Source organism: Fundulus heteroclitus, chromosome 4 (assembly GCF_011125445.2).
Source record: "Fundulus heteroclitus isolate FHET01 chromosome 4, MU-UCD_Fhet_4.1, whole genome shotgun sequence".
In the NCBI taxonomy this organism is placed as follows: domain Eukaryota; kingdom Metazoa; phylum Chordata; class Actinopteri; order Cyprinodontiformes; family Fundulidae; genus Fundulus; species Fundulus heteroclitus.
In genome coordinates this window covers 16,525,910-16,545,364 of record NC_046364.1, presented here as the reverse complement: position 1 = coordinate 16,545,364, position 19,455 = coordinate 16,525,910, and the positions used below count along the sequence as shown (strand labels likewise).

Here is a 19,455-nt window from a genome sequence, read left to right as displayed (position 1 = left end):
ACCAACACCTTTCTCTGTGACTGGAAAAGGTCCGCTCCCACGGTCTCCCCTGGCAACGACCTCTGAGGAAGGTCAGCCTCGAAATGGCCCACGAATGAGCCAAATTCCCTCTGATAAAATAAGACACTTTAACGCGATTAAAGGAGCTAATGCAATCAGTATTGTTTCAGCTACAACTCAATTACCTTTAACGAAAAAGGGCTCCTCCGTTAGATGCTGGAGGGAGGGTGTTAAACGGCTTTACTGCCGTAGTGCTTGTTGGACAGCTGGAAAAGATCCCCCCCCCTCCCCCTCTCATCGTTTGATGTCCGACATGGGGCGTGTCCGTGAAGCACTATCTCGGTTACTTTCCAAATCCCTTCAAGTGGGGGCTGCTTGGGGGAAACAGATAGGGATTTCTTTCTTACATGTTAGGTCAAGATACGTAAAGGATTACCTCTGAGGAAAATCTAGGTGCAGCGAATGAGCCGAGGCGATGGATGGTGTTGGCTTTACGAGAACGACGCAAGACTTTTATCTTAGCAAACGTTTTTTGTGAGGACTCAAGATTTTCACAGATTGAGTAAATGCTTCCAAAATGCTAAACTTCATTTTGAAGAAGCTTGAATCAGTGCTGAATTTCTCCCCTCTAGGTTTGGCTTGTCTGAAAGTTGGGTTTTTATGCGTATCTAACACCAAATCAATAATTAAAAAAGCTTTTTCTTTTCCTCTCCCCCCAAACGTTAAATGGTTTCATCAGGAACGTGAAGGTTAGAGTCGTCAGTTTCAGGTTGGACCTGTCTACTTGTTAATGTTGTTGTTGTTTTTTTTTTCAACTAGAGCTGATCAAAGTAGTACTTTGGGTCAGGAAGGTGTGAAGCTCTAGACGCTAACTTCAGCGCAGCTAGCCGATGTGGGTTAGCCATTCGCTGTGCTGTCAGTGCGTCTTGTCTGTCACTCTGTCGAAGTTTGTTGTCTCCACTGAGGAGCAACAATCCGACCAGAGGAACGATTCACCTGAAACCGGATGAATTATTGACGGGGAAGCTGGAGAATGTTGCAGGGGGAGAGGGAGATCTGGGTTTAACACCTGAACCCTTCACCCTTAGTCCGATCATGGATGGAAGGAACTTAACATGGCTATACTGTATATAAATCCGACAGATTTACAAATTGAAACGCGTTCATGGAACCGGAACAAAAGGAAAAGATGCGTGAGCCTTTGCGAGCTTGTTGGTGTATACGTTGGTCAGCCTTCGTCATGCCTTTGTGTCTGTTCTCCCAACAGGTGATCAGGATCTGCCAACAATCCCATCCCGACGTGTCGCTTCCCATCTACAATTGATCTTTGGGTTTTATTGTTTCTTCCTCTTCCGTCTCTCCCCAATCGTCTGAAAGTCAGACACTCAATTCAGTGGATATGCCTCTTGTCACAGCGGTAACGTGCATCGAGTGTAACAAAGAGGCTGTTTGGTGACAGTTGTTTGGCGCTTTTCTTCTGCGCTGTCGGTCTGTCCGCCCGATTCGAGTCGTAAAAAAAGGAGGAAATCGTCGCCTCATCTGTTCTCCGAACTGCAGCTGCACGCTGCGGCGAATCCCCTGATTGTCATTAACGTTTAGAAGGCCGCTCTTTGTTCAACATCTGGCCTGCACACGCCGTGCTTCGGTACCCCCCTCCACACCATGCAGAGAGGGTCAGGCAGGCAGAGTTAGCCAAGCACTCTTAAAGGAGTCAGCTGGCTGTGGATCAAGCCTTTGATCACCCCACTGCGGCTCCACTAAGCTTCTGTTTGGAGCTTTGTATTCAACAGTGAATTCCCGTCTCATAGATCCTGACATGGTGTGTCATCCTTGGACACCAGCTGGTCTCTGATGCTTTCACTTTTCCCCTTACAGACACAGTTTGAGGTCAGGATACGCTCCCCCCCCCCCACACCACCCCACCACCCCTCTCATGTCATCTCCTGCGCCCAAGAGCCGTTCATACAGCCCAGTGGTTAAAACAAGGTTGCCCGTGCGACTGCTGTGGACCGCTGTTTATCCTCCTCGCGTCTGTCGCTTTGATGTGCTGCGGTGCTCACAAGCCTGCTCTGTCTTAAAGAGAGCACGCATGCCTTTGCGGATCCATCAAGCCACCGTTTAACCTCCGGCTCTTTTATTACCCGGTGGGCTAAAGCAGAGATTGCGTCGAGCTTATTTCTCTCGGCGGACAGCTGTTTGGACCTGGAAAGCTTTTCATGCAGCGTTTGGCGACGTTTGCCCGCCGAATCCCAACAGAATCCACTGAAGTTTGTGCTCGTAACAAGACACAATATGAAAGTTTAATGCGTTTGGCAAGTCGTTGTCTTCAACTGTTATGTTTTACCTGACATTGCTTAATGCAGTCACCCCCCCACCCCATCCCACTGCTGTAAAAGACTAATAGTGTTGAGATGACACAACCAGGCCTCTGCATGTCGTTATTTGCTCGGTATGTCAGGCCTGTCAGGCGCCACACATGATGAATACCTCTGCGACTTCTTTAACAGATTCCAACGCAACACTCATTAATTAATCCTGTTTTGCTTCCCGTCGTTCTTGGGAGTCCTCCCACCTAACGCCCCCCCCCTGACAGGATGAAGGCCGCTGATGCCTTTTTTACCGCCGAGAACGTTTGCAAACATGATTTTTATTGAGGACTCAAACAAGAAAAGCGACGACTTCTGTTTATGTGTGTTTTTTTTTTTGGGAAACAGCCACAGTGTTGCTTGTCAGACTATCTCTGCGTGTTGGCTTTTTCTTTCGCTGTTTGTGCCATTCAAACGTCGCCCGTTAAATCACTGGGTTTCGCTTTCTAAAAGTGGTAATGGCTGCTTATTTTTTTTTTGGAGCTCATTCACACAGAGAAATCAGCAGCAGCAGCATACTTCCTCTTTGTGCAGATGAGCTAATGCTGCAGAGTCATTTAACATGCACAGCCAATAGTCCGAGCAGCGTTACTGGAAAAAAAATAAAAAAATGTATCAGTCTATAAGAAACGAAGCCGCTGAAGAGCCACTGCAAAAATTGATTGGTAAACAAAAGTGTTATGGCTTGTTTGTCTGTAGGGAATGCCTCAGAGTAGTTGAGACGTTTTTTTTTTTAAATCAAGTCTAATTAAAGTTTAACAGCAGATGCAGCAGAGGAGGAAATCTAACTTTCTGTTGTCTTATAATATAGGGAGCATTTTTGAATTATCATAAATCAAAGAAAGCAGGTGCATGTTGTTTTTTCTTAATATGCTTACCTGAAAAGGGTCACTTGACACTTAGATAGGTAAAATATACAAGAACTTAAACTTGGTAAGTTAAAAACTTTATATTAAGCTTTGGCACCACCAGAGACAAAACACATTAATTTGCTAAACTTACCTTCATCGACTGTAAATTCACCATAAAGGCCAAAGATAAAGCTGTTGTTGGAGCACATGCCATCAAATACTAAGTCAAGCTTTTTCTGTTTGTTTTTTTTGTTTTTTTCCCCCAAAGAGGCTATAATTGGCTCTGAAAGTGAAACATCCCTTCAGAAACATATAGACATCATTACCGCCATGGTTTCTGTTGATGTTGTAGTGCATGTAATAGAACTTCACCGTCTTAGATTTCAGTAATACAATGCTCAATCACGCCGATGTGGCCAGCTGAGCCTGCAGGTTTCATACAGCGTTGCGAAAAGCTTTAAGGAGTTGTTTCACCTGCAGATGTTTGTGTTTAGGAGAAAAGAATAATGAGTAATTCACAGCACACCGTTGTAACTGATGCCGATTTTTACCCTGACCTCCACACTGCAAAAACGGAACTTAAAATAAGTAAAATGTTCTTAAAATGAGTATATTTGTCCTTGATTTGAGCAGGTAAATAAGATGATTTGCCAATGGAATAAGATTTTTGCACTTAAAATAGGAACAAGTCATCATCAAGTCACATCAAGTGCAGGATGTCTAATTATCTTATTTTAGGGGTCAAAATGGTCATTCCATTGGCAAATGGTATTATCTACCTGCTCAAATCAAGGACAAATATACTAACTTTAAGAACATTTTACTTATTTTTAGATCCGTTTTTGCAGTGCTTGTAATCTACTGGTGTCCATAGGCGTGCTGGCTAAATAAACACATTCTCTCTAAAAGCTGTAAGGCTTTCAGTTACTAAACTAAAATAATAGATTATGTAAAAGTGTCATCCACCCCTGATAAAGATGGGAGCAACCCTTAAAACGCTTTTTTTTCTTATTGCAGTCGCATAAACCCATGTTAAGAAATAATAATTAAACCAAAGATGTTTTTATATATTCATTTTGTAGAACCTTTTAATTGGTAACCCATAACTTGCTGAGGTATGAATGTGATGTTTCTCTTAGCCATTGGCTGCCTGGCTGGATGATGACTGCTGGGTAAATGGAGGTAAAGGAAACCCTGAAAAGCTCACTGTTACAGAACTGCAGCATGGAGCGGCTTGTTGGGGGTGGCCAAGTCTCCATAACAACCATTAGACACCATGATAATACTACAGGATAGCTGGTAGTTGGGGAATGTGCCAGGGAAAAGCCTTGTCTCTCCTCGCATCGAAAGCGTAAACGGTGTGGCGTTCGCTGACGCTGTTAGGACTTTGATTGGAAATGTAATGAAAGTCATTTTTCCAGATCAGACGGACTGAGCTTTTTCGGCAACAGACCTGAAACCCGTGGACTAACTCCTCCTGCTCAGTGTTAGGCACAGTGGAGGATCTGTGATGCTGTGGGCCTGTTTCTCTCACTAGAGGGAAATCTTACTGGAGCGTGTGGAGTCACTCTTTGAAATGCCAGCACATTTTAGATAAAGATCCCATCGCCTCTAAAGGAAAACTGAAAAGGAGTCAGCAGTATTATAATTCATGACATGTGAACAGATCAACATAGAGGTCCTCCTTCCTTGCTTCTCTCTGTTCCCTAAATCCTATAGAAAATCTATAGGCTGAAGAGAACAGTTGGATCATTCAGGCAACAATGAAATATTTCCTCAAACAATATCATTTTATTTTTGCTTTTCACCTAAAACTTTGCTTCTCCTTCTCTCACCTCCACATTTATGTAATCTAAACTTTTATTGGGTCTGTGACTTCACTGACTGAGGCGGGATTTTTTTTTTTTTTTTTTTTTTTTTTTTAGCTGAGCACCTTCCATTTGGCTTGGTCCATCACTGTGAAATTCATAAATACACCCACAACACAACTCCGATTATCTATCTTTTGGAGGACATGTCGCCAAACTGAAAGAGATGTGTTGATAATGGAGGACAAAAAGGGTGTTATTATTGCACCCTTTGGATTGCCCGCGCACAGTGTCTACACTCTCAACACATTTGTAACAGTCAGTGCTTCCAGGAATTATTTTGACAAGACGGATTTTAATTTACTTTTCAAGAGTGCCCACTTTTCTTCAGCCTGACTTGTGTACTTCAATTCCAGGTATTGATTTCCCACATTTCTCTGAATGACTTTCAATAGTCCCCAGAGAGTGAGCGTGAATTTGTTGGATTGAGATAAGTGGAGGGAGGGAGAAATAAATGGTAAGCGTGACAGGAGGGCCTTTTCTGGTGTGCCGGTCTCCTCTGGGATTTGTTTCTTCCTAATTGTTTAGGAGCACTAAATGTCAAAATCTGCAGACAAGACCTTTTCCATTAACGGCGGCGGGCTGACAAAAAGCCCCAAATCATTTAAGGCCGACAGAATCCCCTTTCGTCGTTTCAATTTATTAATTTGAAGCGAGTTCCAAGTTTGATCGAAACACTGTCCGTTCATGATTTGCGCGCACGCTTGAGTTTGTGCATTTTGCCGAACGTTTGGATCTTTACGCGAAGAGAAAAGGTGTCTCAAAATGGCAAAAACTTTCATTGTGTCTTAAACTGCAGCTGGAAACTCCTTTCATTAAAGTCGCAGTAGAACGGGAGAGCTACAGTCCATATGTGCTCCATTTGACCGGAGACACCGTCTTTTAGCGTGAGCTGTCAGTCAGCTGCATGGCTGCTAAAAGATGGGGATGAAACATGCAAAACCATAAAGGACCTATATCCTGAATAAAAGCAAAAAATAAACAAAGCTTGCTCTAAAATAAAAAATAAAAAACGCTTAAAACGAGCTTCTAGAGTTAGCATGTCTACTGGTATAATAAACAACCAACCAGACGCTCCCTTTCAAAGCAGCTAGCCAGGCTAGGTATTTAGCTAGCTAGCACCGACTTCTTAGTTTTAATTTGTTACTTTTAAAAAGACCAAGAAAGACATCATATCCAATAAATGCAGCAGCCATTTATTCTCTGTTTTTGCCTAACTCCTCCGTCGCAGTATACGTCTGTTTTTTTTTTTTGTTCTTTTTTTTTTTTAAAGGGTCATTATCTTTTAAAATAGCCTAAGGATTTTCTGCGTTTTAGCTGAACCGGAAAACTTTACACGACATCAAGACTTTAATTTTGATATTTATAGGTAGTAAATGTCCTTGTGCTAGACTTCTTCCCAGTGGTTTGGATTGCAACATGTGGGACTACATGCATGGTTTATCCAGTAATGCCTCCAGATGTGACTTGTTGTGTGGGAGCTCAGTTGGTTTCTTTCTGTTTATGTCTCCGGTCCTCCGATAAGTGGAGTCTAATGTTTCTACCCTCTCACAAAAAACAAAATCATGTGTTGTGAAGGCCAGGGCCAGGTTAGCTGTGTCGTTTGCGTCTTTTTTTGCCACTAGTGTGTGGTGTTCCTTAAGACTAGGCGTGGAAACAGCTAGTTTTCTACAGTTATTCCAGTAAATTTGCAGTGATTCAGAGCTCTGTGTCATGTATGGATTTTATCATGCTTTTAAATCTTAATCCAATCAGAGTTGGTAGATATTGGCAGCACATGTGACAGTAAATATTTACATAAAATCCATTGACAAATTCATTTTTGAAAGAGGGGGGAAATGCATGCCTAATATTTCTCTAATTAGTCCCACTGGGTAATTTATATGTTAATGGGAAATGTTGAATTAATGCCACAAAGTGCTCCGTTCAGACGACGCCTTTCAGTTTTTATCTCTGAAATATCTTTCGGGTTCCTGGATGGCTTATAAAATATCTCCTGCCTCTGCAGCATTAGGCATGCCTGCTAATTTTATGTTTTTACATTTTGTATTTTTGCAACAGAAAAGGGTTTTTACGCCTGAGTTTTAAGTTTTTAATTACCCACTCTGACTCCGGTAGAAAAATATGTAACGTAGCGCGCCGTGGTGTATTTGATCTAAGGCGAAAGGAAACCGTTACTCACTCGCCGGCGTAGTTGGATCTCAGGGGAAATCCCTAAAGCCTCTTGCATATTCCTTTAATCTGCTCATTTTTATTCCATACCTGGTTTTAATTAAGAGCAGTAGGAGCCCAACCGTGCGCTTTAAGTGCATGTCTGTCCGTGTATGTTAGTGTATCTGGTTGCGCTGAGGCGGGGTGTACAGGAATTACGCTGCTTGGTTGCTCTTTGCAGCGTAGCCCCTTTCTGCTAATCTCGATCCACTGATGGACACATTGGTTCATTAGCATACAAATATAAACCCTGCAGACAAAGCCAAGCTGAAGATGCGCAACAAACAGCTGATTCCATCCACTTTGTACCATCCTCACTGAATTAACCGCTTCCTATTCTGGAGAAATAACGTTTTCAGCCACACCGTCATCAGATCACGCTTTTATCTCGTCACTTTTGCAGGAACCCGTCTCTCTATGTATGGATAAACTCTCCTTGTCCTTGCCTTTCCACACCGGAGGCATTCCTGCTCTCCTAGAGTTATTTGGCTTCTTTGCACTCTGGTAATAGGAGTTGAGACTGGCAGCACAGCACTTCTGTTCAATAGATGTGCTGAGCAAGGACGTGGAAAATGAAGCTCCCGCCCAGTCGATTTAAATGGGGAATTGTGATTAATTGGAATCGATGGCGTTGGCTTCGACGCTCACCACTTCCCCTCTTCTGCTCTCTGTCTTGACCTCAGCCTAATGTGCTAGTGTACAGTTTAGCACATAATACGAAAGGCATAAAGATACACACGCATTTATAACGTGGTAACCATCCACTTTATCATGACCGACTGTTACTACACGGCAAAGCCGAGTTCTGCAGACATCCGCGCCCCAACACTCGTCACCTGCTGCTGAGACACGCTGAACTGAGGAGCTCAGGCCAGGGAGATGAGATGAGCCTGGAGGAACAAAGGGTTAGTCGATTTGGAAACCCAGCGGAGAGACTGCCGACCGGGTCAGAAAGTGCTAAACCGATGGTGTGAGGGAGAGGAGTCCGCTGCTCTCTGCGAGGGTTTCAATCTCTAAGAGCGCATCAATTTCTGCTGGCAGATGCTAGAACCCCCCCTCTCCCCCCACAAACACACACACCACCCCACATATTGTTTTAGCCAAAGTGCCACGTCGTAAGATGTTACACAAAGTTTCACGGAGCGCCTATTTTGTTTTTGGAAGAGTCCTCTGTCTATACGAAAGAAAAAAATGCCATTAATAAAGCATTTATGTTATTGTTAAAGGAACAACAAAGATGGCTACGCAGCTTTAGCTTTCCATCATGCAATAGGAGATAAAGCCATTTGTGCAGGAGCGTCAAAGGATGATCAAGAGAATTCAAGAACTTTTTAGTATAAAGAAATTGCATTTCCATTTATTTGTCTAATATCTGGAAATGCCAGAGTGACTTGACTTTCATACCCATTTTACACATTGCGTCCCATTACAACCCTGAACTGTGATGTTTTTTATGAGGATTTATGTGCTGGACCAACATAAAGTGGTTCATAATGTGACATGTGAATTTCTCCAATGTGAGATCCATAAAGCCTATCTTATCTTATCTCTAATCTTATCTTAATCATGAAGTTAAAGGAATACCTGAGAGGAGTAGCACACATATGTAGTCGGGCTCTTTTAATCCGACATCCTTGAATAGGAGCTAGTGCCAGTTCTTGCCTTCAGAATTCATCTAATTTAGTAAATGAACTTAATTTTTGTGCAATTTAATGTCAGTAGAAATCCTGCTGTTCTGTGAAGGTCTTGGAGGTTTGTTAAAGGAAAATGAGAGGACAAGCACTATCATGAAGACTGAGGGACACAGGAGATAGGTCGGGGGGGGGGGGGGGGGGGGTTGTGCAGATGTTTAAAGAAGGGTTGGGTGATGAAATAACTTCCCAGGCTACATCCCACTGAGTTTAACCCAACACCTGACACTACAAAGATTAAGCTCAGGTGGGAGAATCTGATGACAGGATAAGTATTAGGTGTGCACTTCTCAAATCTGGCCCTTACAGAACACACACAACAATGGAGCCATTATTAAAAGATAGACATGTGAAATCCTTATGTTGCCTAAATTCAAAGCAGTGTGTGTATCAGAGCACTAATAATAACAATAATTATTATTATTATTATTAATCTTACAATGGAGAAATTCACTTCTGCATCTTAACCCATCCCCATTGGGGAGCAGTGGGCTGCCTCTGTGCGGCACTATTTGGAGACGGTCTGGGGAGCAATCGGGGGTTTAGGGTCTTGCTCAGGGACCCAGAGTGCAGGCTGTTGGGATCAAACCGGGTACTTGCATCCTTCTCTGAGTGCAAGCGCGCTGACAGAGCTGATGGGAAGATGGATGGAGCTAAATACTGGTCACTCCTGAAAGAGTGACCAGTATCCAAAAGCTTTATCCAAAATCCAGTTGAGAACCTATGGCGAGACTTGGAAGTAGTTTTAAATCCAGTTAAGAATTAAAAATTGTTGTTATAAATAATTTCCATCCAGGTTAAATGCATACACGCTACCTTTTTTTTTAAATAATTTGTTTTCCTTTATTTTCAGTACGACCTGCAGCGTTGCGTTGGTCTATCCCGTTAACACTCAAAAAAAAACAACACAGTTCAAGGGCTATGAATGCTTTTGCGAGACACTGTACTCGTCGCTTTCCTATCAGAAATACAGTGATATAAACCCACGAGGTTGGATTTCTGTTTCAAACTTTGAATCTGTTGATTAACAATCCTTCTCCAAACAGATCACACAGCATCTGTTTATTACGAGCAATTACTCGATCCGGTGAGAAGCGTGTACGTCTCCAATCTAAATAATTCAGATCCTTCCTCGCTGGCATGATAATGGAGGGAGGTGATTGGCAGCTCTGACACAAAACTATCAGCTCTGGCATCAGCAAAGCCCATATTAGCTGAACCGCTGTGCTGAGATATACCCAGAGAAGCTGCGCACATCCTCCGGAGCCAGGAGCGAGGGGAGCTGTTGGGGCTTTATCTAAAAGTGTAATTTACCCTGGAGCCACACTTGGCAGGGATTCAGCCTGATGTCTGTTCCAGCGGGGGTGGGGGGGGAGGCGAGGGGGTTGCAGACACCAGATCATCACTCAGCAAATGCTCAGCATCACTTCCTGCATAAAAAAAAGCACAGCTACAGGAGACAAAGTTGCATTTGCAAACAGATAGACGTTCGCTGAAAGCAGCCTGTATCTTTCATCTGCAGACTCGCAGTTTAATCCCGGCGTTTTTTTTTTTTCACACGCACGTTACCAAGGAGACGACCACAGTCGGCTCAAAAACTCGAGAGCCTCTCCTTGGTAATAACACAGCGTGAGTTTCTTTTCATGCTTGATTGAGAGGCCCGCTTACTTTTCAAAACAACCACTCTTTCTTCTGCTCCGCTAATAAATCAGAGACGGCGCTTTGCAGTTGCGCTCGCCGCTTGGTCTTTTCTGCGGACGCCATTGCTTTTAAAGGCAGATGCCTTCAAATGCAGGAAGTAATTATGTCGTGTCGCAATGAAAGTGGGGATAAGGCAGCGTGTACAGCCCGAGCGTGCGGCTTTTTTAATTAGTGTCGTGTATCTGTTTCTCGGCGTGGCTAATTAACATCCACCATGGCTGCTGTTGTTCGTTGAGGATCCGCGTGTGTGTGTGTGTTTTAAACGAGGCTGCAGTGGGTCAGCGTTGACTTCCTGACCTCCACAAGTTTGGTGGAGGAAATCCTGAATATCAATTGGAGGATTTGTTTTTAAGCTTTTAGCATATTTTTTGTGTTTTGTTTTTTTTATCGGAGCTGAGTTCTACCTGAGTTGAATGCTGTGTCAAGTTCAAGGATCCATCTGTTTACTTTTTTGGTTTAAATTTGAATATTGTTATGCAAATGGCGACGATATTTCCACACTTTATTCCTGATCTGTAACAAAGTTATCCCTCTAACCATACTTCCACCTGCCTGTCTGCCCAATCCATTCTACTAAATGCCCGTCCATGCACGCATCCAGGCATGCCTGGATGACGCCCACTTCTTTAAAAGTCTATGATTTCTGCTGATTTCATGTTTTAAGGCTCTGCGCCTAAACTAATTGGAGACTGTATCATTTACTCCGGCTCTACAAAAGGGAACCAGAAGCCCGAGTCTGGAAAACTGTGGAGTTTTGACCTGTGTGGGAACCCTGTAAAGTTATATTGTGCAGAATCGATGTAACAGTGGAAAATGAAGTCAGTCAAGCTACCCCTGGTGCTGAATGAATCTTATTTAGTCATTTATTTGATGTTCTGCTTGTCTTTTTTTCCCCCCCTTGTCTTTCAGGGATTCCGCGGTTCGCCAGTCAGCCGTCGCCGGCCTCCGTGCACATCGGGGACAGTCAGGTGATGATATGCGAGGTCAACTCGGACCTGGTTCCGTTCACGCGCTGGGAGAAAGACAAGGAAGCGTTGGAGATGAGCGACAGGCTGATCCAGTTGCCCAGCGGCGCCCTCGTCATCAGCAACGCCTCGGAGACTGACGCTGGCCTCTACCGGTGCGTTGTGGAGAACGTGGGCTCCTCCAAGTCCAGCGAGGAGGGCCCGCTGCAGACGATACCAGGTAACCCGGGTAATCCTGAGAACCAATCCGTTAAGGATACAAATAGGTTTTCATCCAAGTTAGGTTGATCGTCCTTATCATCATTGCTCACCGCTCCCCACCCTGCTTCGTCTTTAGCCTGTCGGTGATTTATTTGTTCTCGCAGCCAAGTTAAATAAGCTCACCTTCCGCTGCATTTAATGGTTTAATTTACAGAAATCCATTGAGTTCTCTTTGGGTTGCTCATTAAGTTTAGCACAAAGACACCTGCACTGTGCTGCTGAATGCTAAAAGGAGCCGACTGATTCCCATCAGGTTTAAGGGACGCAACGGTAACTCACCTGTCGCACAAAGGCAGGCTGAAGTCCGGGGTGGCAGGGTCTCGCTCGGCCCCTGCAGAAGTTTTATGTGGCGTGTTGTTAAAACTGCCGACTCCCACCGGCACAGAGAAGATATTAGATGCATAACTCAGACTTCAACAAGACCTCTGTGGGGTTCTTTGTCCTCGATTTACCCGATGCGTGCCGGCTTGGCGAGAAGAAGCCTGATAAAACTGTTTGAGGGAATGAGGTCATCCATATGGGTAAAAGTGGCAGCATATCAGCCTCACTTTGGCGCTGCGAAGAGGTTTCCATCGAGAACTGCCTACGTCTAAAGTTTTGAGCTTTTGTCTTTATGCTTAGGCAACAAAGAAGGGGAGTATGGAATTAAAATTGTATGTAAAGAAATAAAATTTCTTCTTTGGGATGGATCATAGCTGACTGCTGTTGCTGATGCTTCTGATGCTTCATCTCAGCAGGATGTCATCCGACCCCTTTTGGTTTAGCTTTCATGACTTCTTTTGAAGTTTGTTGCTTATTAGGCCAGTTGAAGCTTCGCTCCTTTTTTTCTTTTTTTCTTCGTTTTAACCTTATACTTTTTTTTTCTTTTTTCAAGAAACTGGAGGGGAGAGGAAGCTGGAGTTCCTGGTGCAGCCTTCTTCTGTGGCCAAGCTGTTGGGTGCGAGCGTGCTGCTGCCCTGTGTGGTCGCCGGTCATCCTGCCCCTCACATCCGCTGGATGTTTGGAGACAAAGTGCTGGACGAAAGGTATGAGCCTCACTGCATCACCTGAATACTTGTGTTTTATATCCTGAAAAGTTTCCCTGTTGCACCAGCAGGAATAAAAGTAAACATACTGAGCATTAAAGCTGCACAACAGATCAAATTGCAGCCGTCATCACGATATCCATATGTGTATTACCTTAATTGCTAAGAACTATTTCAATGGCAGTAATGTCTGTGGCCTTTTGGATGGTCTATTACCGCCTTCGACTCACACCCTTCATATATACTTTTATTGGCTGACACGCTAAAGCCCATGAAGAGTGGGGATATTGTGCCGAGAGAATCCAGAATATGTGGGTTAATTTTCATTCACATCTCCATCACTATGTCCAGCAGTACTATGGCAATTATAGTTTTTTTTTTCTTCCTGAGGTCATGCTGTAAAAGATAACTAGGCAAAGACAAAATGTGCAAAATGTAAATTTGGATTAGCTGCAAAACATGGAAAGGAATCTACAAAGATGTGAAATCAGGAAGGCAATAAGATCAGCTCACTAGGCAAAAGAGGCAGAGCATTGCTTGTTACGGTTGTATATTAAAGCAGTCTATAGCATTCATTTATGCTTTAGTTCTGAAACGTGAACTTTAGCAAAAACACAGAATAAACGCCACGTTTTGTACCAGCGCTAAGCCCCTATTGTACAAACAATATCTAAGACAGGGAGCACCGACTGACTCTGCGGTGCTAAGTCCCCCCCCCCCTTCATCCGGTCTGGCTTTTGAAAATCAGCAATGGCAGTGACACGTTGCTCCCAGAGCTTCTGGCCTCCAAAAAAGCTAAACAGTTTGTCCCGGCGCCTGCGCCCCAAGCTGTTAATGCTTTTCTGACTCTGCTAACCCAAGAGCTTCACGGGGGAGAGTTAGATTTGCAAACAGAGCCACATCATCTGGGAGAGCGGGTCGCCAGCCGAGGGGAAGTTCTACAGCGCCTGTGCTCTCACTCTTTTGGCTCTCATTAGCTGCGGCAGTGTGACTCGCCGTCCGCAGAGGGAGTCGCACCGAACGTGGGAAACCTGATTCTCGCCAATTAAGACGGCGCTTTGTTTACCTGACCTCCCGTGTGCCAGCTCCGCAGCATAATAACTCTGCAACTTGGTGGGTCAATGGGAAAAAAAGAAAAAAAAAAGTGTTGGACTGAGTGCTCATTTATCTAAATCCGCCTCTGGATGGGATTTGTGCCCTAAGTGAAATGAAACGCAACATTGTCGCTTGAAGCACACGGCTCCTGTGAGGTGTGAGCGAGAGTGTCGTCAGGCCGTCGAGCGGAGGGTTCAAAGCACAGCGCCACGCAAGTTAAATGTCTTTAATGACTGCGATTGTCTGCAAGTGTTCTGACCTCCAAAGGGAGCTGGCTCAAATGGTCCTTATTAATCTACCTTGTATTAATTAGAAAGCAACATCCAGCGTGAATACGGCTCCCCTCCTGGGTGTCTGTGGAGGTAATTAGCAAGCATGCTGAACTATCAGGGCAGCCTTGGTGATATCGAGGAGGACAGAGAGCTGCCTGCCTTCGAAAAACAGATGGATAGTGGGGCGAACGTGTTCCCAGGACTCTTTTTTTTTTTTTTGGTTCTTAATACAGCATTCAGAAGAATGTCGGAGGAATTACAAATACAATTTTATTGAAATGACTGTATTTGTGCCGGATTTAAAGAGGGTAAATAAAATTGTTTACCAATGGAATGAGTATTTTGACATTTAGATATCAGATCTATTGCTTTTGAAATAAGATGATGATCATGAATTGTTCCAATTTCAAGTGGAAATATCTTTTTCCATTGGCAGATAATCTTATTTACCTGCTCAAATCAAGGACAAATACACTAATTTCAAGAAAATGTTACTTACTTTTAATTCCCCTTTTTTTTAGTGTACGGAGTGAACTGGAGGCCCAAAGAGAGAACCTTTGACTAATTGTTGTTAATTGGTCTTTGAGGTTGTATGCATGTGTTGAAAGTAGGTAAATATGAGCGGAAAGTACTGACAGAAGGTCGAGTGACTTACTGGGATCTTCACATTGAGCCTCTCCTGCTGCTTTTTCAATTTTGTTGCCTCTTGTTTCTGTCACTGTGTCATTCTTTTATTCGTGGACATGTCTGATGCCTGTAACGTTGCCAGGGAGAGTAGATTTTGCATTTTTCTTTTATTCCACATTGTGTCTCTAAAGGCATCTCGCACACGTGTGTTCGCTGCTGCCGAAGCTTACTGCAGTCATAAGAATGTGAAGAAGCAGTAATGGAATAGTTTTAAATAGAGGGGGGGGGGGTGAATTTAATGCTTCTTTGGGCCGTAAGAGAAGATGCTCCATTAGGTTTGAGTGTAGCTGGTCAGAACGAGCATGTTTCAGTTTGAGAGATGGAGGAAACAATTAAAAATGAACTTCAGTTCCACTTTAGTCCTTCATTCCCCATGTAGTACTTTATTTGTCAGAAATCGTTTGGCATTTAGATTAATGACACAGCATACATCTTATCCACTTTTTTAAATTCACCAAATGTTGTAATTATTCTGGCTGCGGGATGGCGGTTCTGTCGCTGAATGGTGCTTCGCTTCACCAGATAAACTCCTGCTTGTTTCTAAATCAATGGGGATTTGAGAAAATGTCATATCTCAAAGGTTTCCTTTTGTAGCTAAAACTTAGCATTAGCTAACAGTGTTAAAATGCCAAACACGTAGCTTACAGCTTGTTCTTAACCATCTGATAACCTCTGAGAAAGGAAAATGTTTTTACCCAAGCATCCGCATGCAAGTTTTTAAACAGTTTTAGCCAAATAAAAGTGATTGGTGGCGCCCTCTAGTTTCCACACCATGAACGCCCATGTCTTCTGCAGCGTGACCAGCCGCATCTATCTGTTTGTAAGTGCGGAAAAAGTGTGTGTGTGTGGGGGGGTTGGTGGAGGGGGGCTGTATCTGGCTAACTCCCTAGCAGTGCACAGCAACAAGTGGGGGAGGGACAGAACTGTGTTAGTCTAGAATCCACGCTCCCGTAATGAACCTCAGAGACTCTCAGCTGACTCTCTGATGTTGGAACAATTGGTTTGAACCTTCAGCTGATGTGAGGGAAAAGGTTATCTGTGTTGGATCCAGAATTGTTTAAACCCTCGGCATGTGTCAGTACCTGACTCCTTCCCTATGAAGAGACGGCGTGGTTAACACATAATAGGGTTACCTATTTCTACGTCATTGCTCATAAACCCTTCCCTCTTCTGTGAGACGATTCTAAGGACCCATCATTTTCCTGGACTGAAATGCTCCAGCTTTACAACCTGTGTCGTTTAAGGCCACAAGTAAAAGCTGCATTGAATGATTTAATTTGTTTTTAAATGGCGCCACACACTCTGCAAAGGATTTCTTTCATGCACCGGGTCCGTCTTGTTGGAATGCTGCTTATAATCTTTTCAAAAGACATTGCTTGGACGACGGGTTGTGGTAAGTCATCTTAGATGCTGCCTTTATTTCCCGTCTTTGTAGATAAAAAAGCAGGTATTCTAAGGACTGCTGACCTTGTTAGAACTGTGGCAGATGCTTATGGTTGTATTACACCAGATATTAAACAATGAATCCTTTTTTTTTTTCCCTCCCATTGCTCCGTGGGTTATTCTACTCCAAGGTGCGGTTTGAATTTCCATCACCGACCCGATCCTTCCCTCACGTACACGCGGGCTCTGAGCGGGTCCGTTGCCAAGGACACCCATCTTGCCGTTTATTTAGATTAGGCTCTGCCACACTTTTGACAGATTATGCCTCGCTTTAAGCTGTTCGGTCAACATTTATTCTAAGTAAATGTCCTGAATGTCATTGATGGCGTCCCCAGATATCAGAATGCGTAGAGGAAGCGGGGCCCTCTGAATGTCTCACACGCGCCGCTCATGAAAAGGACAGTCGTCTTTTGTTCTTGGGAGTATCACTCAATCACCTAACAGAATTCCCGTGCAGTCAATAAAAATGGATGAATTATGCATGGCGGCCAGCGGCGGGGGAACAGACGTGGGCATGCAAATGGGGCCCCCCATATCCGAAGCCTTCCAGTCGCTCCCCTCTCTGCTCCTTCCTCTCTCCTGGCGCTGATTTGAATAAGATTGCGAGTATTAGATTTAGTGGCGTGGAGAGCGGAGGAGCTTTGCCGCGCAGCGTTTTGTTTGCATTTGGGCTGCACCTCCAACCTCTCGTATATGTCGTACATGCGTCTCCCGCCCTGCTTGCTTTGCTCCCTCCAGGTGAGAACCTATGTATACAAGAAAGCGCTCTGCGCGTTATGTTTAGTTCAGGGCCTTCTATTCAGAGACAAGAGCGACGGGAAGAAAAGGAGAAATTAGTCTTGGTATGTGATTTTTTTAAATTTTTTATTATATTACAAATTTCGCCATGGATCCAGGATTTGTTTTAAAACAAAAAAAGGCACATTCCACCAAAAAGGTGACTTATTTGGGCGAGCAGATATTTGACACCTGCTGACTCAGTCGGAGGACGGGAAAGTAATCTGGAAATAATCCTCACACCTAAAACTTTCCTCTGATGAAATTCTGTTAGAAGAGAGAAGCTGGGGTTTCCTATCAAGCAAGCATCTCCTTTTGTTTTGCTCTCCTTTCGCTATTAGCATCGGTTGGTTTTGCCGCCGTCCTTGGAAAGATTGGCTCCGGCTTACCGATGCAACAACCGCTCGCAGCGGACTGCGTAACTTTGTCAGCCTTGCTCGCAGCCGAGGAGGAATCAAATTAGGATCTGTTTGTTTTGTTTGTCAGAGTGTGAGGTTGGAGGTAAATTTTCAGTGCCTCCGGTAAAATCTGATTCATTCCAGCGCTGCCACATGTCCTTTTATTACGAGGCTTATAAAATGTAGACTCCCACTAAGGTTGAAAATGAAATGTGCTTTCTCCACGTTGTTATTATTATTATGCTCCGAAGAGGTAGTGATGAGTAAAATTACAATCAGCTTAGCTTAATTTACAAAACACTTAATTGGCCTTAGTGGAGGACATTGGCAAAAAAAATTTTTTTTTTTTTTGCCAATGTCATTGAAAACATAAGAAGCACTTAATACTGAGCTACTCTCAGCTATTTCTACGAACATAATGGACTGCTAAATTTGGGAGAACTTAAAATTAATGTGCACATTATCTAGGATTACAGGTTGTTTTTGTGATTTGGTGTTAAACTAGTAAATGTATTCGCCTGTCCCAGGAATATTCTTCTGAAAGACATCGGCTTATGCCGTTTATTTATAGCACATCACTTTCATTAAAGTGTTTAGTTGCCAGGTGGGTCTGGCCTTTGCTCATCTGTAGAAATGCACCGATTGTTTTCTTTTTTTCTTTCTTTTGCTGATACCGATGTCCAATTTTCATTTAACTCCTGCTCATTCTGGCTTTGATGGATTCAAATTTCTATAGAACTAGAACACATAAAGCGGGGAAAAGGCTGTGCTGTGCTGGTTCTGCGGTGAAGTTGGTCGTTTTGAACCCAACAGAAAATGAGGTAACGGCATATGTCCGTTATGGTTTTATATTTATTAAACTCTTAAAAGTTGCGTCAAAGTCTGTGTCCTCACTTGATGGGTTCATAACCCAAAAACTGTTGCCGTTTTGAATATATTTAATAAACGAGGAGCTATCTGATTTGTCAGTATTTGACCTAAAGTTAGCCGATCAGTGCGGAAACATCTGTGCACCTCTGGCTAATTGATTGGTGCATCTCTTGTTGTTCCTGTGTTTCTGTATTTTAACAATATCCTAATTTATTTACAGAATCCAATACATTTTGGACTCGTATATTGCATTCCTTTACCATAAAAGGTGGATTCACTCGATAGTGTCCTCTTAGAAATATCGTTTATACATTCCAGCACTTAGAAACTGTCTCTGAAGTGAAAGCACGGCTGAGGAGAGAATAGCTTTGAAATTTCTCTCCGAGCCGCAGCTCTTTTGACTGAAACCATCCATAATTGTTTGCTGTCTTAAAGAGGATTTTGTTTGTGTTTAAATTCTCAGGTTGTTTTCAAAGAGATTTTATCAAAATTGCCATTATAAAATGTCTATTTGCAGTTTAAATGCTAGCAGGGAAACCAAACCTTTGTTCTTCTGAGAAACCAGAGTGATCCGTCTTGTTATCTTTGTTTGTTTTATCTGTTCATGTTTCTGACTTTTGCCAACGTTTTCCAAAAACCTCCTTTTCTGAATTCACTTGCCACTTGGCTCGCCGTCTCAGTGGGATTGGAGTCTACCCAAGTAAAGAAGAAATTAAGAGTTCTTTATTTTGTTTGTCAGAATGTGAGGATGTAGTCAAATTCAACGCCGCTTGGAGAATCCGATTTTCTCCGGCTTTGCCACATATCTTTTCTTCAAACATAGGCCTTTCGGATTTCATATCTGCTACAGAGGCTGAAATCAAATCTGCTTTTTTAATATCTTGTCCCAGCATGTTTCCTTCTCGGGTTTTTCATCATCATAGATGCTATACAATAGTATGTTTGTATGAAGCTCTGTGGAATGGGTTTGTAAT

General features: G+C 43.3%; 1 protein-coding gene across 1 annotated transcript in view; it reads left to right on the top strand.

The window, feature by feature from the left end:
- neo1a (neogenin 1a) overlaps positions 1-19,455 on the top strand; it is a 220,978-nt gene that overhangs the window by 104,812 nt on the left and 96,711 nt on the right. Inside the window, exons 3-4 of the mRNA XM_012850873.3 lie at positions 11,598-11,873; positions 12,789-12,939. Coding sequence (XP_012706327.2) covers positions 11,598-11,873; positions 12,789-12,939 — 427 coding nt within the window. The remainder of the gene's footprint in view (positions 1-11,597; positions 11,874-12,788; positions 12,940-19,455) is intronic.